Source organism: Aquarana catesbeiana, linkage group LG04, assembly GCF_042186555.1.
Source record: "Aquarana catesbeiana isolate 2022-GZ linkage group LG04, ASM4218655v1, whole genome shotgun sequence".
Classification (NCBI taxonomy): Eukaryota; Metazoa; Chordata; class Amphibia; order Anura; family Ranidae; genus Aquarana; species Aquarana catesbeiana.
In genome coordinates, this window is record NC_133327.1 from 15,255,209 (window position 1) to 15,279,713 (window position 24,505).

Below are 24,505 nucleotides of genomic sequence, written 5' to 3' on the forward strand. Positions count from 1 at the left end.
GGGACCTTTCCTAACGTCCTGCAAGCACACTGCCCCTGTGTGAAAGCACTCAGGCTTTCACACTGAGGAGGCAGTTTTCAGGCACTTTACAGGCGCTATTTTTAGCACTAAAACGCCTGAAAAATACCCTAGTGTGAAAGGGGTCTTAAAGCGGAGTTCCACCCTAAAGTGGAACTTCCACTCATCTGATTCCTCCCCCCCCTCCAGTGCCACAATTGGCACCTTTCAGGGGGGAGGGGGGTGCAGATACCTGTATAATACAGGTATCTGCACCCACTTTTGGGAATAGCTAGCTGCAGATGCCTGACCCCCCCCCCCCACCCGTTGTGGTCTGGGAAACACACAGTTCCCACAACACAATGGGGACCAGTGAAGACGTGCAGGGCGACAGTAAAGCCGCAACGCTTCACTTCCTGATTCCCTGACCGAGGATGGCGGTGGGGGCAGCTGAAAACCGAGCAATTGCTCGTCATCTGCTGCCGACATCGCGGGCGCCCTGGACAGGTAAGTGTCCTTATATTAAAAGTCAGCAGCTGCAGTATTTGTAGCTGCTGGCTTTTAATATTTTTTTTTAAGGTGGAGCTCCGCTTTAAGTTACTGGCTGTGGTCACACTCCAGCCTCCCTATCATACCATACAGGGTTAATGTCCCTGTATGGTATGTGATGATGTCACGGCTTTGGGGTGAAGGAAGAGACATTAGAGTCAGGTAAGTGAAAGAGGTTACCCCCCTCCCCTCCCCCCACACACTGCAAAGAGAGACTTTTTTACTGTCCTGGAGTTGGGCTGTATTATTATGATAAGAGTTTTTGATAGGTTAGGAATTTCTGGGACTTCAGAGGTGCTACATAGATGTATTCCATACACACACACATATTATATGTTATTAAAAAAAATCATTTTAACAGGATATAATGTGTATGTGGAATACATTTATGTAACACCTCAGAAGTCCCAGGAATTCCTAACCTGTTCAAGAATGTTACTTTCTCTTTCAGTAAACCTGTTCTGCAAAGTGCATAGAATTGTATAGTGGAAGGCAGAGAAGGTCAGTACTCACAGGTCTCACAGGTAAAAGGCTGCTATGTGTCCTCTGAGCTCTTCCATCATCCCCAGGGAGAGCTGTGCTGTGTGCTGGACAGGAGGAAAGTGATGGAGGGTGCACTCTGTGATGATCTCTTCCTGCTCCTCCCACCTGTACTGGAGCTGTGAAAGCCCCGACTCAGCCAGATAGGAACCCGAGGAGGAGAGAGACAGTTTTCATCCAAATGCTGTATCAGAGAGGAGTTTGGCAAGCTGTCTTCTGGCACACAGGGCATAGGATGGTGGGTGACTCCTGTAAGGACTGCAGCCACAGCTGTAAAGTAAGCAGTCAGGAATTATCCGATGCTCTCTGGAGTTTACAGGCTTTATCTCTGACAGCTGGCGGCGGAGTGATATTCAGCTGACAGGGATGCTGTAGCCGGAACTACAGAGTCAGCATCGGAAAATGCGGCTGACTGACTGATTACTCCGCAGCCAGTGGCTGCAGTTCCCACAGGAGTTGTACACATCCATGACAAATAGTCTAACTCGCAGCAGTGTCATTTAGAAAAAAAGAATTCTCACACATACACATTTTAGCAGCAAAAAAGCCCTGGGGTGTGTTGGATGTGCCTGGGCATTAGGGTGTGCCAAGGCACACCTGGCACACCCTGTGCGCACGCCTATGCTGGCGTGCAAGAGTTCCCCAACTGGCCATGGATGGGCGGGGGCCAGCTTGGGCCCCAACCCTGGGGAGTAAGAGTTTCTGAACTGAACTGTGTTCTTGGGGGGGCAGCTCAAGCTCCAACCTTAGCATGCAAAAGTTCCTGAACCGAGGCTCTGGATGAGGGGGGGCAAGAGTTACAGAACTGAACCCTGGCTATGGATTGGAGGAGGGGCGTGTACACCGCTCCTAAACCCCCCCTGCCCATTGAAATCAATGGGTAGCGCCGCCGAAGCCCCTGCAAAGTGCCTCGGCAGCAGCGCTTTGAACCCTTTATTCGGCGACTGGCGGGGGTTAAAAGTGCCCCACTAGCGGCCGTAAAGTGCCTCTAAAGCGGCGGTAAAGTGCTCTACTGCCGACGCCCCCGCTCTTTCAGTGTGAAAGGGCTCTTACAGAACTGAACCCTGGCTATAGGTGGAGGAGGGGGGGATGGGGAGGAGAGCTCAGGCTCAGGGGGGTTCAAGAGTTTGTGAACTGAACTGTGGGTTATGGTTGGGGGGGGGGGGGGTGCACAGGGGGGTCAGGCATCCACCATGTAGGGTAGGAGTAGAGGTCCAACATATCCCCCTGCTAGATTAGTGGCAAAAGCAGCACACTGGAAAGCTGATGGCTCTCACACAGAAGCCCCCCCCCCAAGCGCAGGTCTCCAGTGGTCCGACACCCCCCTTCTCAGAACTGAGCCCTGGCTATGGATGGGGGGGTGGCAGCTCAAGCTCCAACCCTAGCATGCAAAAGTTCCTGAACCAAGGCTCTGGATGGGAAGGGGGGGGGGGGGGGGGGGTAATCGGCAACTCAAGAGTTACTGAACTGAACCCTGGCTATGGATGGGGGGGGGGGGGGGGGGGGGGGGGAGGACAGCTCAGGCTCGAACCCTAGCATGCAAAACTTCTTGAACCGAGGCTCTGGATGGGAAGGGGGGGGGGGGGTAATCGGCAACTCAAGAGTTACTGAACTGAACCCTGGCTATGGATGGGGGGGGGGGGGCAGCTCAGGCTCGAACCCTAGCATGCAAAACTTCTTGAACCGAGGCTCTGGATGGGAGGGGGGCAGCTCACAGTCGCTAATTTAATAACATTATTATTTGAAAAATGTATCATTAAAAACAAAAATGTATTCAAAATTATATATACACGGTGGGGAAAATTATTATTTGATTCCCTGCAAATTTTGCCCACATTTTATCATAGGTGTATCTTAAATGATGGAGACAGAATATCAACCAAAAATCCAGAAAAAACACACGATACAAATATTATAAATTGAGTTGCAGTTCAGCGAGTAAAATAAGTATTTGATTCCCCCAGCAAAACATGACTTAGTACTTGGTGGAGAAACCCTTGTTGGCAAACACAGAGGTCAGATGTTTCTTGTAGTTGGTGACCAGGTTTACACACATCTCAGGAGGGATTTTGGGCCACTCTTCTTTACAGATCTTCTCTAAACCCCTTCCCATTGGCTGGGAAGGGGTTAACATCAGGGGCGATCAAAGGGTTAACTGTGTGCCTAGCCAGTGTTTTTCTAAATTGTGGGAGGTGCTTTTCCTGGTGGAAAGCATGGATCCATGCTCTTGCTTTGCAGGAACACAGGATCCATGCCTTCCCTACTGACACAACGGCGATCTGCCTTGTTTACAAAGGCAGATTGCCGTTCTGCCTGGGTACCGAACGATCGGTGGGTGCCGGAGGACATCGGGTCTGCGGGACCCCCTGTGTAGAATCACAGTAGGTAATCACAGTAAAGCTGCTATTGGGTGGTCAGAAAGTGGTTAGTTAACAAATATATTATAATCATTAATAATAATAATAATTTTAGATTTATATTATTATTATATTTTGTAATTAAAAATATATTACTACTATTATATATATATATATATATATATTTTTTTTTTTTTATTATTTTTTTTTTTAATATACGATTATTATTTATGATCATGATTAGGGTGAGAGTTAAAATCCTAAAAGTCTATGGGGTTGATTTACTAAAGGCCAAAAGACTGTGCACTTTGGAAAGAGCAGTTGCACACGGCAAGAGCAGTTGCTCCAGAGTTTAGTATTCTTTGCAAAGTGAAGCTTTACCTCATTTACCAAGCTCTGGAGCAACTGCTTTCCAAGGTGCACAGTCTTTTTGCCTTTAGTAAATCAACCACTATGTGTGCAATAGAGGCTATAGTGGCTATTCGGCATGTGTTAATGTCTTTGAGTCATAAGCTTTTGTGGGAGTATAGTTTTGCTTAAAAAAAAATAAATAAATAAATAAAAAGCTAAAATATGCAAAAGCTGCAAAACGTTAAAGCTACTGCCATTTTTATATAACCCGGATTATAGTAGGTACAGTACCTTGAAAAAGTATTCGTACCTCTTGAAGTTTTCCACATTTTGTCACGTTACAACCAAAAATGTATTTTATTGGGATTTTATGTGATAGACCAACACAAAGTGGCACATAATTGTGAAGTGGAAGGAAAATGATAAATGGTTTTCAAATTTTTTTACAAATAAATATGTGAAAAGTGTGGCGTGCATTTGTATTCAGCCCCTTTTACTCTGACACCCCTAACTAAAATCTAGTGGAACCGATTGCCTTCAGAAGTCACCTAATTAGTAAATAGAGTCCACCTGTGTGTAATTTAATCTCAGTATAACTACAGCTGTTCTGTGAAGCCCTCAGAGGTTTGTTAGAGAACCTTAGTGAACAAACAGCATCATGAAGGCCAAGGAACACAAAAGACAGGTCAGGGATAAAGTTGTGGAGAATCAGAGAAGCAGCGAAGCAGCCAAGAGGCCCATGGTAACTTTGGAGGAGCTGCAGAGATCCACAGCTCAGGTGGGAGAATCTGTCCACAGGACATCTATTAGTGGTGCTCTCCACAAATCTGGTCTTTATAGAAGAGTGGCAAGAAGAAAGCCATAAGAAGTCCCATTTGCAGTTTGTGAGAAGCCATGTGGGGGACACAGCAAACATGTGGAAGAAGGTGCTCTGGTCAGATAAGACCAAAATTGAACTTTTTGGCCTAAAAGCAAAACGCTATGTGTGGCAGAAAACTAACACCGCACATCACCCTGAACACACCATCCTCACCGTGAAACATGGTGGTGGCAGCATCATGTTGTGGGGATGCTTTTATTCAGCAGGGACAGGGAAGCTGGTCAGAGTTGATGGGAAGATGGATGGAGCCAAATACAGGGCAATCTTAGAAGAAAACTTGTTAGAGTCTGCAAAAGACTTGAGACTGGGGCGGAGGTTCACCTTCCAGCAGGACAACGACCCTAAACATACAGCCAGATCTACAATGGAATGGTTTAAATCAAAGCATATTCATGTGTTAGAATGGCCCAGTCAAAGTCCAGACCTAAATCCAATTGAGAATCTGTGGCAAGACTTGAAAATTGCTGTTCACAGACGCTCTCCATCCAATCTGACAGAGCTTGAGGTATTTTTCAAAGAAGAATGGGCAAAAATGTCACTCTCTAGATGTACAAAGCTGGTAGAGACATCCCCAAAAAGACTTGTAGCTGTAATTACAGTGAAAGGAGGTTCTACAAAGTATTGACTCAGGGGGGCTGAATACAAATGTACCCCACACTTTTCACGTATTTATTTGTAAAAAAAATAATTGGAAAACCATTTATCATTTTTCTTCCACTTCACAATTATGTGCCACTTTGTGTTGGTCGAACACATAAAATCCCAATAAAATACACTTATGTTTTTGGTTGTAATGTGACAAAATTTCAAGGGGTATGAATACTTTTTCAAGGCACGGTATATGGTTTGGTTTATTTCTTTCACATCTATTTTTATTTGTACTGTCCGTGCCTTTTTCCCCCTTTTTTTTTTTTTTTTTTTTTTTTTTTTTTATTATCCGCTTGCATATGAGCGATTATTATTATTTAAGGTACTTATCAATTTACACAGCGCTTTACATATACATTGTACATTCACATCAGTCCCTACCCTCAAGGAGCTTACAATCTAAGGTCCCTAACTCACATTCATACATACTAGGGACAATTTTAGACAGAAGCCAATTAACCTACCAGCATGTCTTTGGCGTGTGGGAGGAAACCAGAGTACCCGGAGGAAACCCACGCAGGCACAGGGAGAACATGCAAACTCCAGGCAGGTAGTGTCGTGGTTGGGATTCGAACCAGCAACCCTTCTACTGCTAGGCAAGAGTGCTACCCACTACACCACTGTGCAATAAAGTGCGCTGATCCTCTAATACACAGAAGAGCACGTTTATAAATGTGAACGCAAGATCAAAAGTTACTTAATAGTAAGGGCTCGTTTCCAAGATTGAAGAGCAATCCATAGTAGATCACTTTTCAGAGGACATTTGAAAGGCGGCTGGGGAGGTGTTAGGTTGCTTTCTCACTGCCTGTTTTAACCTTGTGAAGCCTGTACCACCGCAACACAACCACATGTAATGTATGTGGTTGTGAACTAGCCACAAAAGGTATAATTTTTGTCGCAGAATGTGCACCACCCTGGCAGCAGGGTCACTTTAGGAAAAAGAAACCCCTTACTAGGAAGTAATTTAGGAAAACTGACCATATGGCCAGAGATTCGTGTAGCAAGTATTGTAGTGTCATGAATAATTCTGACTCCCCCGTATGTAAATGACACCTCCCCATATGTAAATACTGTACGCCAGTCGCCGAAACGTCCCCATCCCGGACAAGCCCCCAAGCAACACTCACTTGTTGAGGTTGACATCCTTTCCTAGCTCATGAGCTTCTACAAGCTGTTTAATGATGTCGGAGATGGTCTTCATCATCAGCTCAGCCTTGCTGAGCTCCCCTGCAGGAGATAAAACATGAAAAATGAGAGATTAGAAGATGATGCCCATCCTACATAAGTAACAAAGCCACGGACCTACAGATGAGACCTAGAATCCACCCACAGACCGGCGAGGGCAGTTGTTCTCATGTGGTTCTGAGCACCTACAGGACAAACCATGTGTGGAGTGCACCATAAATTCAACTTACACTTCAGACATTATAAGTTTATATCAATGAAGAAGAGATGGAGGCTCAAGCTAAAAAGGAAGAGGCCACCACAATTAGAGACAATGGAGAGGAGACAGAGGCTCAGACTGAGAGGAAGAGGTCACCTATGCTAATCATGGACAATGTAGAGAAGATGGAGGCCCAGGCTGAAAGAAACAGGCCCCTACCGCTAATCAAAGACAATGGAGAGGAGATGGGGGCACAAGCGGGAAGGAAGAGGCAGCCATCACCACCACCACTACTCAGTGACAACAGAGAGAAAATGGAGGCCCAAGCTGAAAGGAAGAAGTCACCAATACTAACCAGGAACGGCGGAGAGGAGATTGAGGCCAATACCACTAATCAGAGACAATGGAGAGAAGATAGGAGGTCCAAGCTGAGAGGAAGAGGCCACCATCACTAATCAGTGACAATAGAGAGAAGGTGGAGGTCCAAGCAGGGAGGAGGAGAAGGAAACACCACTAATCAGGGACAACAGAGAGAAGATGGAGGTCCAAGCTGAGAGGAAGAGGCCAATACCACTAATCAGAGACAGACAATGGAGAGAAGATGGAGGTCCAAGCTGAGAGCAAAAAGCCACCATTACTAATCAGAAAAAATGGTGAGGGGATAGGAGGCCCAAGCTAAGAGGAACAGGCCGCCAATACTAATCAGGGACAATGGATAGAAGGTGGAGGCTACTACCAATAATCAGAGACCTATAGAGAGAAGATGGTGGCCCAAGCTGAGAGAAAGAGGACAGCACAAGAAGCAGAGTCGATGAAGACACAAGTTAAAAAGGAAGAGGCAACCACCCCTAGCAGGGACAATGGAGAAAAGATGGAGGCCCACAATGAGAGGAAGAGACTGTTATCACTAATCAGAAACAAAGGGGATGGAGGCCACCACCACTAGTCAGAGACAATGAAGAGGGATTCCCAAGCTGAAAGGAAGAGGACACCATCACTAATCAGAGAAGATGGGGGGGGGGAGACGCCACCACCACTAATCAGAGATAACGAAGAGGAGATGGAGACCCAAGATGAGAAGAAAGGCCACCACCACTAATCAGAGATAATGAAGAGGAGATGACGGCCAAAGATGAGAGGAAGACGACACCATCACTAATCAGAGAAAATGGAGAGAAGATGGAAGTCCAAGGTGAGAGAAAGAGGCACCACCACTAATCATAGGCAATGGAGAGTAGATAGAGGCCCAAGCTGAGGGGAAAAGGCCACCATCACTAATCAGAGACAATGGAGAGAAGATGGGGGCTTAGCTAAGAGGAAGAGGCCACCACCACTAATCAGAGATAATAAAGAGGAGATGGAGACCCAAGATAAGAGGAAGAGGCCACCACCACTAATCAGAGATAATAAAGAGGAGATGGAGACCCAAGCTGAGAGGAAGAGGCCACCACCACTAATCAGAGACAATGGAGAGAGGATGGAGTCCCAAGATGAGGGGAAGATGCCACCACCACTAGTCAAAGATAATGAAGGGGAGATGAAGGTCCAAGCTGAAAGGAAGAGGCCACCACCACTAATCATAGACAATTGAGAGAAGATGGAGGTCCAAGCTGAGAGGAAGAGGCCACTAACACTAAATCAGGGACAATGGAGAGGAGATACAAGCTGAGAGGAAGAGGCCACAACCACCAAATTATAGACACCAGCTGTTCATTCGATTGGCCCCCCCAATGACCACAGCATACCAAATATCAGACATGAAGCATTTAGAGCAGTGCAGCACAATGTCTGTGTGCTAGGAATATGGTTGCCACCTCATCCCTTTAAACCCGAACACATATGAATTACACAGGTTCTGTGGCTGATTAAGGTGGTAATTAAACTCACTTGGTGCCTTATCTGCATTTAATTAGCCTCAGAACTTGTGTAATTCAAAGGTGTTCGGGTTTAAAGGGATGAGGTGGCAACTCTAGCTAGGAACGGGGTGGCACTGACCTATGGAAGGTGTGGTGTCATGGGTCAGGTGTGAATGAGCCCTCTGACCAATTACAAAGGTGACACCAAGACAAAGAGGGGTGAATCTTTACAATGGGGACACCAAAAGCCAAACACCCAACAGGGGCTCTAACCTCCTATCTCCTCTCCCAATCTACACCAAAAATAAATGTCACTGGCAACAAGTGAGGATGTATGAGATCTCCCTCCATCTCAGAGAGGCATGAGGCCCAATGTGCCTCTATGTCAGACACCTATAATGATAAGGTACTTGTGTTGGACACTGGGGAGGAATGATGAGGTGTGAGGCCCCTCTGTACCTCCATGTCAGGGCGGAATGTACCCTAATCATGTAAACACACTGGGAGCAGCCAATCAGATGGAGCCTACTGAGATGACAGTTGTTAGCACACAGGTGATTGGTCGCAGTGTGGAGGGGCGGGGTCTCTCCTCTGTATTGGCTCAAATTCCCTCCCGGGGTCCCCCATAGGACTACAAGTCCCAGCATGCCCCGCCGGTCAGTGTGTATACATCGCACACAGAGCTCACCATGCTTCTTCCGCGGTGGCTTCATCGTCCACGAACACAGCGTGAGGACAGAGAGGACCAATCCCAACACACAGCAGCGGCCTGAGAGGAGGGGCACGCTTTGACCAATAGCCAATCATGAAGGGCTGCTGCCTTGAGAGGCGGGACAAATCTTCCTCAATAGCCAATCAACGCTAGCTACGGTCTGCGGGTCGGGCCAAACTTCTAATAGGGAATCGGCAACAAGCTACCGCTGTATGGGCGGGACAAACCTAAGTCAATAGCCTATCAGCAGAAGGGCACCGATCTTCGGGGCGGGACAAACCTTCCTCCGTAGCCAATCATGAATAACGTGACGATCTCCATGTGCTGACATCACACAGAATGTATATATTATAGAGACAGGGAGCTGGAGGAACATTATCATCTATGATGCCATCGTTATTATTATTATTATTATTATTATTATTATTATTATTATTATTATTAATAAAAATTACTAATACATACAAATAATAATTATGATAACAAAGAATATTAATAATAGTAATATTACTTATAATCATTTATAATAGTATTAAAATAATATTATTGCTCTTAGTAATATCAATAATAAGTAATATTACTATTATTAATATTCTTTGTTTACTATCATAATTATTATAATGTATTATTATTAATAATAACAATAATAAAAAAAAAATGTTATTATTATTATTAATATATGTTATTATCATCATTATTATGTATAATAATCATTATTAATTAATAGTAACAATAATAATAAATAATTATAAGTTCTATTAGTATTATTAACATTGTGATTATGAACATCATTATTATGTATTATTAATATTGTCAATAATAATATCCATCATTAATAATCACAATAACCATAAATAATTATACTAATTATACTGATTATTAATATTGTTTTGTAATATTATTATTATTATTATTATTATTATTATTATTATTATTATTATTATTCATTATTATAATAAGTAATGTTACTAATATCAATTGTTTGCTATTGTCATTATTATTCTTATGTGTTATTCATTCATATTCAATCATTTTAATTAAATGTTGTTATTATTAATCATTCATATTACTGCTGCAGCTGGGTAACCTTTGGAGAGTGTCTGTGTGCTGTTTTGTCTTAAAAAAAAAAAAAAAAAGTGGTGGGGGGGGGGGATAAAATTTTCTGGCAATTCAAAACTTTTTTTATTCCTTTGCAAATGTCAGTGCTTAAAAAAATAATAATAATAATAATTAAAAAACACACTGCTCCCAATAAAATTGAGTTAAATGTATTCATTTTTTTTTCCATTGCCTAACCTTACACTTCAAAAAAACATAGATTTGACAGCGAACTAATATTTGGAAGATTGTAATAGTCAAATATTACCAGCAGGTGGCAGTCGCGTACCATAAATCATCATTAGAGCTAAAGCACTGGCTAATTATTATTTTTTTTACTATTATTATGATTATTAATTCTGCTAATTAAATTGGAAAGGACACTATATTTTTTGTAAGGGCATTTTTGTTTTCAGTTGTGATGTGTTTTGTTTTTTTTTTTTTTTATTAAATTTCACATGTCTGCTTTTCCATTTTTTTTTTTTCAATTGTATTAAAAGTAGAGATTATAGGTTTACCGCTCTCATCTCTTCATGGCTCCCAACTGTCCCATATTTGAAGGAACCGTCCCTCTTTTTGAACCGAATCCCTCCATGACTCTTACCTCTTTAGTTACCCCTCGTTGTAGTTTGTTACTAAAACAAATGTACCATTTTAAGTGTATCCAAAACCCAAACTGTTTTTTTTTGGAGGGGGGGGGGGGTTACTTTCTCCGGTTGGTCTTCTAAAAAGGAACCCCAAGCATTTAACTCCCCACCCAACATCATTGAATTTCTTTGAAAAGAAAAATCATTTTTAAATAAAGTGAAAATATTAGAAAAATATTTTAAATAAATAAAAATAAAACATTTGTGGGTTTAACCAATCACTTTTTTGCCTACTTCCTCATGGTCCATATAACTGTGGGTGTGGCAGGAGTGTGTCCTTTGTCAATGGGTGTATGGGTTGGCTTCCAAGGGAACCTCAGTGAACACGGTGACAGGGTTTTTTTTTCTTTAAAGTCTCCTTGTCTCACCCTAATCAATTCCCATGTGACTGCCCATGCCCAAATTATCCCCATTACCTCTTCTCTTCCTTTTAACGACTTCTGCATCTACCCGCTCTGGAACCACAGCTGGTTTTTGGTACTCATTACAATTCTGAGGACTGTTACTTACACCTGTATATTTTCATGTAATGTACCGAACGTATTGTGGTATCTGTTTACCACTGCTCTCCCTCCCCCTTTTTTTTCTTCATTTTGTATCCCCTATTGTTTTTCTTGAAAACAAATAAAAATAAATTCAACCATAATCCATTCCCATGTGACATCTCAGGGAGTGTGGTGGAACCTTCGCACACATCACTCATAGTACTCCAGATAAGGTGACATAGGACCGGCGCAGCATGTGACATCACGGAGACCTGTTGTATCACCTACGGATGTCACATTAGGTTATCTGCAGGAAAAATGGACATCAGATAAAATGGTATGAGCTTTCGTGAACTCCAGGTGACATCTACAGTGCCTTGAGAAAGTCTTCGTACCCCTTGAAATTTTCCACATTTTGTCGTTACAACCAACAACGTAAAATGTATTTTATTGGGAATTTATGTGATAGACCAACACAAAGTGGCACATAATTGTGAAGTGGAAGTAAAATGATAAATGGTTTTCAAGTTTTTTACAAATAAATATCTGAAACGTGTGGCGTGCAATTGTATTCAGCTCCCTTTACTCTGATACCCCTAACTAGTAAAATCTAGTGGAACCAATTGCCTTCAGAAGTCACCTCATTAGTAAATAGAGTCCACCTGTGTGTAATTTAATCTCAGTATAAATACAGCTGTTCTGTGAAGCCCTCAGAGGTTTCTTAGAGAACCTTAGTGAACAAACAGCATTGTGAAGGCCAAGGAATACACCAGACAGGTCAGGGGTAAAGTTGTGGAGAAGTTTAAAGCAGGGTTAGGTTATAAAAAAATATCCCAAGCTTTGAACCTCTCACGGAGCACTGTTCAATCCATCATCTGAAAATGGAAAGAGTATGGCACAACTGCAAACCTACCAAGACATGGCCGTCCACCTAAACTGACAGGCCGGACAAGGTAACTCTGGAGGAGCTGCAGAGATCCACAGCTCAGGTGGGAGAATCTGTCCACAGGACAACTATTAGTCGTGCGCTCCACAAATCTGGCCTTTATGGAAGAGTGGCAAGAAGAAAGTCATTTTTAAAGGAAAGCCATAAGAAGTCGTATTTGCAGTTTGGGAGAAGCCATGTGGGGGACACAGCAAACATGTGGAAGAAGGTGCTCTGGTCAGATGAGACCAAAATGTAACTTTTTGGCCTAAATGTAAAATGCTATGTGTGGTGGAAAACTAACACTGCACATCACCCTGAACACACCATCACCACCATGAAACATGGTGGTGGCAGCATCATGTTGTGGGGATGCTTTTATTCAGCAGGGACAGGGAAGCTGGTCAGAGTTGATGAGAAGATGGATGGAGCCAAATACAGGGCAATCTTAGAAGAAAACCTGTTAGAGTCTGCAAAAGACTGGAGACTGGGGCGGAGGTTCACCTTCCAGCAGGACAACGACCCTAAACATACAGCCAGAGCTACAATGGAATGGTTTAGATCAAAGCATATTCATGTGTTAGAATGGCCCAGTCAAAGTCCAGACCTAAATCCAATTGAGAATCTGTGGCAAGACTTGAAAATTGCTGTTCATAGACGCTCTCCATCCAATCTGAGAGAGCTTGAGCTATTTTTCAAGGAAGAATGGGCAAAAATGTCACTCTCTAGATGTGCAAAGCTTGTAAAGACATACCGAAAAAGACTCACAGCTGTAATTGCAGGGAAAGGTGGTTCTACAAAGTATTGACTCGGGGGGGGGGCTGAATACATATGCACACCACACTTGTCACATATTTATCTGTAAAAACTTTAAAAAACCATTTATCATTTTCCTTCCACTTCACAATTATGTGCCACTTTGTGTTGGTCTACCACCTAAAACCCCAATAAAATACATTTACGTTTTTGGTTGTAACATGACGAAATGTGGAAAATTTCAAGGAGTATGAATACCTTTTCAAGGCACTGCAGTTATCCCTCAGGCGTCAAAAGGAGGACATTCGCCTGCTGTTTGTTAACAAAACATCCATCACAAACCTAGAAAGGTGACAGCAGCACATGAAGTCCAATTTTTCTTGTTTTTTTGTTTTTTTAGAAATCTAACTTTGTTCCAAGCATGTTAAAATTCACTCAGGGCTCATTAATCACACACCCCGTTGGACTGCATTGGACAGTGTAGCCCCAAAGGAAGAAGAAATGTCACCAACACTCCAATAGAAGTCTAGCATGAATGTGGTTTTATTTGTATGGTGTAACATGGGTCAGATAAACTCAACATTTCAGGATCTCGTAGGCTTCCTTCCTCAGGGCTCACTCTGTCACCATCAAGAAGGGACCCTGCAATGTCCTTAAGGTAACACAGTGAGCCCTGAGGAAGGGGACCTGTGAGGAGACAGAAATGTTGGCTGTATCTGACTGATGTGACACAAGACAAATAAAATCACATTCTGAGGAAGTGTCTCACAGGGTCCCTTCCTCAGGGCTCACGGTGTCACTTTGAGGTAGGGACCCTGCTAGGTGCCAAAACATTGGCTCTATCCAACGCTATACAAATAAAATCACACCCTAACGAAGTCCTCACAGGATCCTTTTCTCAGTATGACACTATGAGCCCTGATGAAGGGACCCTGTCCTGTGAAGCTCCAAAACATTGGCTATATCTGGTGGATGTGACACAAAAAAAATAAAAATGACACCCTGAGGAAGTCCTTGCAGCTTTCCTTCCTCAGGGTAACATAGTGTGCTATGCAAATAGGACCCTGTGAGGTGCTAAACTGTTGGCTATATCTGACATGAGATACGAAAAAATGATACCCTGAGGAAGGCCAACATTTCAGGGTCGCATAAGGTCCCTTCTTCAGAGCTCACTGTGTCACCCAAAAGAAGGGACCCTGCAATGTCCTAAGGGTGACACCGTGAGCCCTGAGGAAGGGAAACTGTGAGGAGCTGAAACATTTGCTCCATCTGACTGATTTGACACAAGACAAATAAAATCATGCTGTGAGGTAATGTCTTGCAGGGGCCCTTCTTTCGTGCTCACTGTGTCACCCTAAGGAGGTTACCTTGCAAGATGCTGAAATATTGGCTATATCTGACCGATGTAATGCAATATGAATGAAATGATATCCTAAGGAAGTCTTCACAGAAGAGTCACCAGCAAGAAGAAATCCAGCCTAAATGTGGTTTTATTTTTAACATACCAGTTAGATGCAACCGTTTCAGGGTCTTGAGGATCCCTTCCTCAGGGCTGTCAGAAACCATGAATGAGACCGAGACAGAAGTACAGTTAAATCACAGTTGTTTAATAATAAAAGTAAATAGAACAAATGTAGTCAAAACATAGCCAGAGTTCGGTAACCGGAATGGATAGTCAGACAAGCCAGAAAGTCAGGAAGCCAGAGATCAGCGTAGTAGAGTAGCAAGCAGGATCTGGAGTTGTCTGTCAGCCAAGCCTATCTTTAACAGGAACACAGTGATGTTGATATTGACTCTGTGATGTTGAGCAAGGCGAAGGCAGAGATCATCTGGGCTGGACGGCTTAAGTAAGCAGGACTGATGAGCAGGATATCATCAACAGCTGAGTAACTGTGGAGAGATAGGAGCTGGCAATTAGCCGACAGCTGAGCGGCCAGCTCAGAGAAGGAAGGGCTGAGCCCAGCCATTTACTTTGTCCCTCAGAGGAAGGGACCCTGCTAGGCACCAAACTATTGGCTCTGTCTGACGCAATATGGATAAAATTACGCCCTGATGAAGTCCTCACAGGGTCCCTTCCTCAGGGTGACACAGTAGGCCCTAAAGAAGAGACCTAACAAGGCCCCAAAATGTTGGCCTTCTCTGACCGATGTGACACAATATGAATAACATTCCTCTAAAGCAGGATTTCTATTAAAGCCCTGGTCAACACTGCGGTGGCCTCATAGAGTCCCTTTCTCAGGGCTCACTGTGTCACCCTGAACAAGGGACCCTGTGAGGCACTATATCTTTGGCTATATCTGACCAATGTAATGTGATACGAATCAAATCATATCCTAAGGAAGTCCTCACAGAAGAATCACCAGCAAGAAGTCCAGCATAAACATGGTTTTATTTGTATTGCATCAGTTAGATACAGCCAACTTTTCAGGATCTTGAGGATCCCTTCCTCAGGCTCACTGTGACACTCAGAGAAAGGGACCCTGTTAGTCACCAAACTATTGGCTCTGTCTGATACAATATGAATAAACTCACACCCTGATGAAGTCCTCACAGAGTGCCTTCCTCAGGGTGACACAGTGGGCCCTGCAAAAGGGACCCAACGAGGCCCCAAAATGTTAGCTATATCTGACCGATGTGACTCATTACAAATAAAATAAAGCCCTGATAAAAAGCCTTTGCAGGGTCCCCTCCTCAGGGTGACACTGTGGGCCCTGAGGAAGGGACCTTATGAAATGCTGAAACATTGGCTATATCTGACCAAAGTGACGCAATATGAGGACAGGACCCAGTGAGGTGCCAAAATGTTGGTCACCAATGTGACGAGATAGGAAAAAAATCATGCCCAAGGGAAGGGCCTTGCAGGGTCCCTTCCTCAGGCCACACTGTGTCATTCTGTGAGGTTCCAAAATGTTGGCTATATTTGACCAATGTAATGCAATATGAACATCATAACCCTCATGCTGGACTTCTATTCAAGTGCTGGTTAATGCTTCAGAGCTTCATATAGTTCCTTCCACTGTGGTACCCTGAAGAAGGGACCCTGCGAGGCTCTGAAACGTTGGCTATATCTGACTGATGTGACGCTATACAAATAACATTATGAAATAACATTATGCTTTTACTGGATTTCTAGTCAACAACGCTTTGGGGCCTTGTAGAGTCCCCTCCTCAGGGCTCACTATGTCACCCTGAGGAAGGGACCCTGCAAAGTTCTTCCTCAGGGAGTCCTCTCATTCATATCACATCGGTCAGATATAGCAATCTTTCAGCGCCTTCTAGAGTCCTTTCCTCAGAGCTCATGGTGTCATCTTCAGGAAGGGACCCTTTTTCAGGGTGTCACAGTGAGCCCTGAGGAATGGTCTCTACGAGACCCCAAAGCATTTGACTTCAATAGAAATCCATCAAAAGAGGGTTTTTTTTTGTATTGTGTTACATCGGTCAGATAGAGCCAACATTTAGGAGCCCTGTAGGGTCTCTTCTTTAAGCCTCACGTGGTCACCCAGAGCAAGGGACCCTGTGAGGACTACCTGAGGATGTGATTTTATTGGTATTGCATAATGTTGGTCTGGTAGAGCCAAGGTTTTGGCACCTCAAAAGGTTCCTTCCTCAGGCTGACACAGTGATCCCTGAGGAGGGGACTTTTCTAGGCCCCAAAGTGTTGACCACAAGCAGTTCTACAGAAATCCAATATAAGTATGATGTTATTCATATTGTGTCACATAAGTCAGGTTTAGCCAACATTTCATCACCTCCCAAGGTGCCTTCATTTGGGCTCACAGTATCACCCTGAGGAGGAACTCTGCAAAGTCTTCCTCACAGGCTGATGTTATATGTATCACATCACATTGGTCAGATAAAGCCAATGGTTTGGTGCCTAGCAGGATCCCTTCCTCAGAATGAAACATTGAGCCCTGGGGAAGGAACCCTATGAGACCCTTCTTCAGAGCAGGATTAATGTTTTTGATATTGTGTCACACCTGTCAGATACAGCCAATGTTTTGGCATTTAATAGCATCGTTTTTTTTTCTTCAGTTATTAGTACTATTCTTTATTAGATTTCACATGCCCATTTTTCTATATCTTCTTAGTTGCAGATTTACCACTCCCATCTTTCCATAGCTCCCAAGTCCCAACTGTCCCGCATTTGATGGGACTCTTACCTCTTCAGATGCCCCATCACTGTGGCCTATTGTAAACACTTTAATTAAACAAATGTACCATTTAAAGAGTATCTAAAGCCCAAATGGTGAAATATGGCTGCCCTCATATACTTTATATGTACAATTATAAAGTATACAAAGGAAAATGGTGTTCTAGATACTAAGAGCTTATTCTGCTTGCGGCAGTCCTTGCTGCACCCCTGCCCCCCCCCCCCGAAAAGTAATCTGTGCTGGAACATTTGTCAGAGGGGGGGGGGTTACAGTCGGCTGGGAAGCATTATGCCTGCTCTCCACCTTTTTTAACCCTGAAAAACCTGCATTACTGCGCCATAGTTCAGGGCAGTTGCCCCATTTACTTGGATGCGTTACATTTGGTGGCGGCACTGCCAAAAGTGACATGGGGTGTAACTTTTGCAGCAGCATGTGAAACCTCCAAGTCTGGCCACCAATGTAGCTTTAGATGAGCAACCGGGGGGGGGGGCTCAACTGCCTATTTTTACCACTCTCTCCCAGCCTAATACACCATGATCATAAAGCAGTGATCTCTTTTAGAAGTACTATATATCCGAAGACATTGAAAAGTCTATGCATTACCTAGTTATATCATTATTTCCATAATAATAAGCCACTGATTTTGTAGGGCAGTCTCAGTTTTGAAAGCACATTCCCTAAAATGTCCCTGATTTTAAGGAAATGCCATAAATCTGTTGTGAATTAAGAGCAAGGCGACAGGTTCTCTTTAAAGCCCTTCACCCCTACTATAATATACCTTTGCTGTGCTTATCCACCATTCCCTTCCTCTTTTGGAGCAGTGAGTCCTGTGTAAGCTCCATGACGGACCGGCACAGGGTTTTGGACATCTCCCCTTCTTCACATCACCATGTCCGGACCACTTAGACCCAAGCATGTGTCCTGAGATGAAGGGGAGAAGGCCTTGGAAGCTCTAGGTATGACAAAGAATGGAGTGGCGGAATAGTGCTGTAAAAATTGATTATCAATGGGTGCATGGGCTGGCTTCCAAGAGAACCTGTCCTTTTACCTCCAGTGACAGGTTCTCTTTAAAGTCTCCTTATATAACCCTAATCAATTCCCATATGACATATCAGGAAGTGGTGGGGGAATTCTTTCCTCACATCACTCATAGTCCAGATAAGGTGAAATAGGACGGGCGCAGCGTGTGACACCATAGAGACCTGTTGTGTCACCTATGGATGTCACATCAGGTTACCTGCAGGGAAATTGGACATCAGATAAAATGATGTGAGTCCTCTAGAACTCCAGGTGGCAACTAGTTATCCCTCAGGCGTCACAAAGTGGACATTTACTCGTGTATGTATGTTAACAAGACATCCATCACAAACCTATAAAGGTGACAGACACAGAAGAAGTTCAATGACCCATCAGCTCTGACCCTTTGTTAATTTTCTTTAAAAAAAAAGATCTATGTTTGTCCCATGCGTGTTTAAATTCAATTAGCTCTCGCTAACACTAAAGGTGGTTGGGGTGTGTTGGAAGAAGGAAGAAGAAGAGTTACCGTCTTGGAAGCTCTAGGTATTTCCAAGAATGGAGTGGAGGAATAGTGCAGTAAAAAATTGATTATCAATGGGTGCATGCTGGCTTCCAAGAGAACCTGTCCTTTTACCTCCAATGACAGGTTCTCTTTAAAGTCTCCTTATATAAACCCTAATCAATTTCCATATGACATCTCAGGAAGTGCTGGGGGAATTCTTTCCTCACATCACTCAAAGTCCAGATAAGGTGAAATAGGACCGGCGCAGTGTGTGACACCATGGAGACCTGTTGTGTCACCTAAGGATGTCACATCAGGTTATCTGCAGGGAAATTGGTCATCAGATAAAATGATATGAGCCCTCTAGAACTCCAGGTGACATCTAGTTATCCCTCAGGCTTCACAAAGAGGACATTTACCCATGTATGTTAACAAGACATCCATCACAAACCTAGAAAGGTGACAGCAGCAGAAGTACAATGGCCCGACAGCTCTGACCCTTTGTTAATTTTCTTTAAAAAAAAAAAAAAATTTATGTTTGTCCCATGCATGTTTAAATTCAATTAGCTCTCGCTCACACCTAAGGTGGTTGGGGTGCGTTGAAAGAAGGAAAAAGAAGAGTTACAGTAACTCCATTAGAAACCCAGGATACGTGTGGTTTTCTTTGTATAGTGTTGCATCGGTCAGATACAGCCAATGTTTAAGGTTCTCACAGGGTCCCTTCCTTAGAGCTCATTGTGTCACTCTCAGTCTCCAGAAGGAACCCTGCAATATGAAAAAAATCATGCCCTGAGGAAGGGCCTCGGAGGGTTCCTTCCTTAGATTGACACCGTAAGCCCTGTGAAAGGGACCCTATGATGTACCAAAAACGTTGGCTGTATCTGACAGATGGGACACAATATGAATAAGATTAATCACGCTCTAAAGAAGGGGCACACAGTGTCATTCTGAGGAAGGGACCCTGATAGGCACCAATCTATTGGCTCTCTCTGACCAAGGTGACGTTATACAAATAACATCAGGCCCTGAGGAAGCCCTCGCAGGGTTCCTTCCTCAGGGTGACACTGTGAGCCCTGAAGAAGGGACCCTGCGAGGTTATGAAATGTTGGCTATACCTGACTTATGTGACACAATACGAATAACATCATACTGGATTTCTGTAGAAGTGCTTGTGGTCGATACTTGGGGGGCCTCGTAGAGTCCTTTCCTCAGGAATTATTGTGTCAGCCTGAGAAGGGGTTTGAGGTGTCAAAACATTGGCTGTATCTGACCAACGTGATGCAATACCAATAAAAACATATCCTCAGGTAGTCCTCCCAGCATCCCTTGCTCTGGGTGACCACATGAGGCTTAAGGCAGAGACCCTGCAGGGTGCCCAAATTTTTGGTTATACAGTGCCTTGAAAAAGTATTCACACCCCTTGAATTTTTCGACATTTTGTCATGTTAAAACCAAAAACGTAAATGAATTTTATTGGGATTTTATGTTATAGACCAACACAAAGTGGTACACAATTGTGAAGTGGAAGGAAAATGATAAATGGTTTTCAATTTTTTTTTACTAATAAATATCTGAAAAGTGTGGCGTGTATTTAGCCCCCCTTACTCTGATACCCCTAACTAAAATCTAGTGGAACCAATTACCTTCAGAAGTCACCTAATTAGTAAATAGAGTCCACCTGTGTGTAATTTAATCTCAGTATAAATACAGCTGTTCTGTGAAGACCTCAGAGGTTTGTTAGAGAACCTTAGTGAACAAACAGCGTCATGAAGGCCAAGGAACACACCAGACAGGTCAGGGATAAAGTTGTGGAGAAGTGTTTAAAGCAGGGTTAGGTTATAAAAAAAAATATCCCAAGCTTTGAACATCCCACTGGGCACTGTTCAAGCCACCATCCGAAAATGGAGAGAGTATGACATAACTGTAAACCTACCAAGACATGGCCTTCCACCTAAACTGACAGGCTGGGTAAGGAGAACATTAATCAGAGAAGCAGCCAAGAGGCCCATGGTAACTCTGGAGGAGCTGCAGAGATCCACAGCTCAGGTGGGAGAATCTGTCCACAGGACAACTATTAGTCGTGCTCTCCACAAATCTGGGCTTTATGGAAGAGTGGCAAGAAGAAAGACATTGTTGAAATAAAGCCATAAGAAGTCCTGTTTGCAGTTTGCGAGAAGCCATGTGGGGGACACAGCAAACATGTGGAAGAAGGTGCTCTGGTCAGATGAGACCAAAACTGAACTTTTTGGCCTAAAAGAAAAAGGCTATGTGTGGTGGAAAACTAACACTGCACATCACCCTGAACACACCATCCCCACCGTGAGACATGGTGGTGGAAGCATCATGTTGTGGGGATGCTTTTCTTCAGCAGGGACAAGGAAGCTGGTCAGAGTTGATGAGACGATGGATGGAGCCAAATACAGGGCAATCTTAGAAGAAAACCTGTTAGCGTCTGCAAATGCCTTAAGTTGAGGTTCACCTTCCAGCAGGACAACGACCCTAAACATACAGCCAGAGCTACAATGGAATGGTTTAGATCAAAGCATATTCATGTGTTAGAATGGCCCAGTTAAAGGCCAGACCTAAATCCTATTGGTAATCTGTGGCAAGACTTGCTGTTCACAGACACTCTCCAACCAATCTGACAGATCTTGAGCTATTTTGCAAAGAAGAATGGGCAAAAATGTCACTCTCTAGATGTGTAAAGCTGGTAGAGACATCCCCAAAAAGACTTGCAGCTGTAATTGCAGTGAAAGGAGGTTCTACAAAGTCCTTCCACATGGGTGACACTGTGAGCCCTCAGGAAGAGACTCTACAAGTAGACATGCAATTTGATTCTGAGAAATTTTTCACTATTCGATGTATGCAAATTTTTAGTTATTCGATGTATCTAAATTCCGAATCATTACAGTAAGGAATGTAAGCGAATCCTCCGAAATAATGAAATTAGGAGTCGAATTTGGAAACGAATATGAAATGTAAACATATTGCAATTTTTAGATGTGAAAAATTCAACAGCTGGATTCGAATCTGACTGATGTGATCTAAAACCATGCTCTGAGGAAGGACCCTTCCACTGGGTGATACCGTGAGCTCTAAGGATAAGACCCTTCAAGGTACCGAAACGTTAGCTGCTTTTGACTGATGTGACGCGATTTAAATAAAATCTACCCTGAGGAAGTCCCTGCAGGGTCCCTTCCTGAGGGTAACACCATGGGCCCTCAGGAGTAGACATGTGTGATTCGTTTTGTTCCGAAATGAAACTCGGACAAATATTACATTTAGAAATTCGGATATATACGAATTCCGAATCACAACAGTAATAAATGTAAACGAATCCTCCAAATGAACTAAAACGAAACAAAATTTCGGATTCAAATTAGATTTGATGTGAAAAACTCGGCAACCGCATTCAAACCGAAAAAAATTCTAATTTGATTGCCAATTCAAATTTTCCAAATTCGGTTGAATTAAATTAAATTCGGTCAATTTCGGAGAATTAAAAAAAATGAATAAACAAAAAGAATTTTTTAAAAACAAAATTTAACTAAATGAAATTAGTTCATTAACGATTCAAAACTAAACACATTTTTTCGTTCTGCACATGTCTATCTACTGTACGAGGCTCTGAATCATTGGCTGTATCTGACCGATGTGACGGGATGCAAATAAAATCACACCCTGAGGAAGTCCTTACAGGGGACCATCAGTGATGCCTGTCAGCAGTGGCGGCCTGCCCAGAGAGGGCGCACGGGCGCCTCCTCCCCTGTCCATGCGTCCGGCCTCCTAATCTACATATCAGTGGCACTGGACCATGGATTTCAATGCGGCGGAGTGTTTTTTTTTGAAGCACCTGATTAGAGCCAGAGGCTCTAAATGGCTTCAAAAAAGGGTCGGCTCGGAGCACAGAGCATTGCGCTCTGAGCCCACCCAGTTGTGTGACGATAAGCAAAATAATTTTCGCTATTATCCCATTAAAGTTCCTCCCTGTCAATCAGAAGGCAGGTCTGTGAGACCTGTTTCCAGATTGGCCAAAGCGTCAGGTGATCTTAATGGATGCCTAGCGCTGTGGCTGAAGAAGGGACACGCGGCGGAGGAAGCTGGAGGAGCGGACACCGGAGTCACCGCGGCCGCTGCCCGCGCTCCAGGAGAGGACACACATGAATGGGTAAGTGCCAGACCGCCCGCGGGGGGGCCTGTCATTAAAATATACACATCAGATCCATCGACAGGGCTCACCATCAGCAAATCACAGTGTTGTATGGAGGAAATTGTATCTTCTATATACCGTATATATGTTCTGTTTCATTGCCATGTCACCGGGGGGGGGTGTTGTTTGTTTGCCGCTCCCCCAAAAGAAGAACCCATCAGCTGCCACTGCCTTTCAGTGCCCATTAGTGCCTCCTCATCAGTGCCTATCAGTCCTGCCTATCAGTGCCTATCACTGCCACCGATCCGTGCCGCTTATCAGTGTCCATAAGTGCTGCCTATCAGTGCCTATCATTGCAATCCTATCCGTGCTGCCGATCAGTGTCCATAAGTGCTACCTATCAGTGCCCATCAGCGCCGCCTCATCAGTGCCCATCAGTGCAACCTCATCAGTGCCCATCAGTAAAGGAGAAAAATTTATTTTTTACAAAATGTTATAAGAGAAACGAATGCCCCGTGCACATGATTTTTTTTCTGACGGATGTTGGCTCAAACTTGTCTTGCATACACACGGTCACACAAATGTTGTCGGAAATTGCGAACGTCAAGAACGCGGTGACGTACAACACGTACGACGAGCCGAGAAAAATGTTCAATAGCCAGTGCGGCTCTTCTGCTTGATTCCGAGCATGCGTGGAACTTTGTGCGTCGGAATTGTGTACACACGATCGGAATTTCCGACGGAAAATGTTCGATGGGAGCTCGTTGTCAGAAATTCCGACCGTGTGTAGGCTCTATCACACATTTTCCATCGGAATTTCCGTTACACAAAATTTGAGATCTGGATCTCAAATTTTCCGACAACAAAATCCGTTGTCGGAAAATTTGAGATCCAGATCTCAAATTTTGTGTGACGGAAATCCCGATGGAAAATGTCCGATAGAGCCTACACACGGTCGGAATTTCCGACAACGAGCTCCCATCGAACATTTTCCGTCAGAAAATCCGACTGTGTGTACGGGGCCTAAAAAATTTTCGGTCATTTTTAATTTGTTTAGCAAAAAATAAAAAAGCCAAGTGGTGATTAAATACCACCAAAAGAAAGCTCTATTGGTCTCCAAAAAATGATAAAAATGTAATTTGTGTACAGTGTTCCATGACTGCGTAATTGTCATTCAAAGTGCGACAGCACTGAAAATTGGCCTGGGCAGGAAGGGGGTGAAAGTGCCAAGTGGTTAATCACCTTTATTGGATTCCTAATAAAGTGCTGGTTGACGCTTCAAGGCCTCATAGAGTCCCTTCCTATATTCCAAGCATCAACTACTCTTTCAGTAAAATAATACTTTCTTTTTGAACTTTTCTTCCTGTGGTCTGAGGTCACATCCATTGTCATGCCACATCCTCAGAATATCACATCAGTATAAGACGAGTAACCGGAAACTGCGAGGGAGGGATACAATGTAACAAGATGACTCCATATCGCCAACTACCAATCTGTCTC

At 43.6% G+C, this 24,505-nt stretch overlaps 1 protein-coding gene across 1 annotated transcript in view; it reads right to left on the bottom strand.

The window, feature by feature from the left end:
- Nucleotides 1–9,363, bottom strand: part of ELP3 (elongator acetyltransferase complex subunit 3) — a 159,478-nt gene extending 150,115 nt beyond the window's left edge. The window contains exons 1-2 of the mRNA XM_073624860.1: nucleotides 9,251–9,363; nucleotides 6,450–6,549 (exon numbers count right to left, since the gene is read on the bottom strand). Coding sequence (XP_073480961.1) covers nucleotides 6,450–6,549; nucleotides 9,251–9,275 — 125 coding nt within the window. The 5' untranslated portion in view covers nucleotides 9,276–9,363. The remainder of the gene's footprint in view (nucleotides 1–6,449; nucleotides 6,550–9,250) is intronic.
- Nucleotides 9,364–24,505: the final 15,142 nt, after the last annotated feature.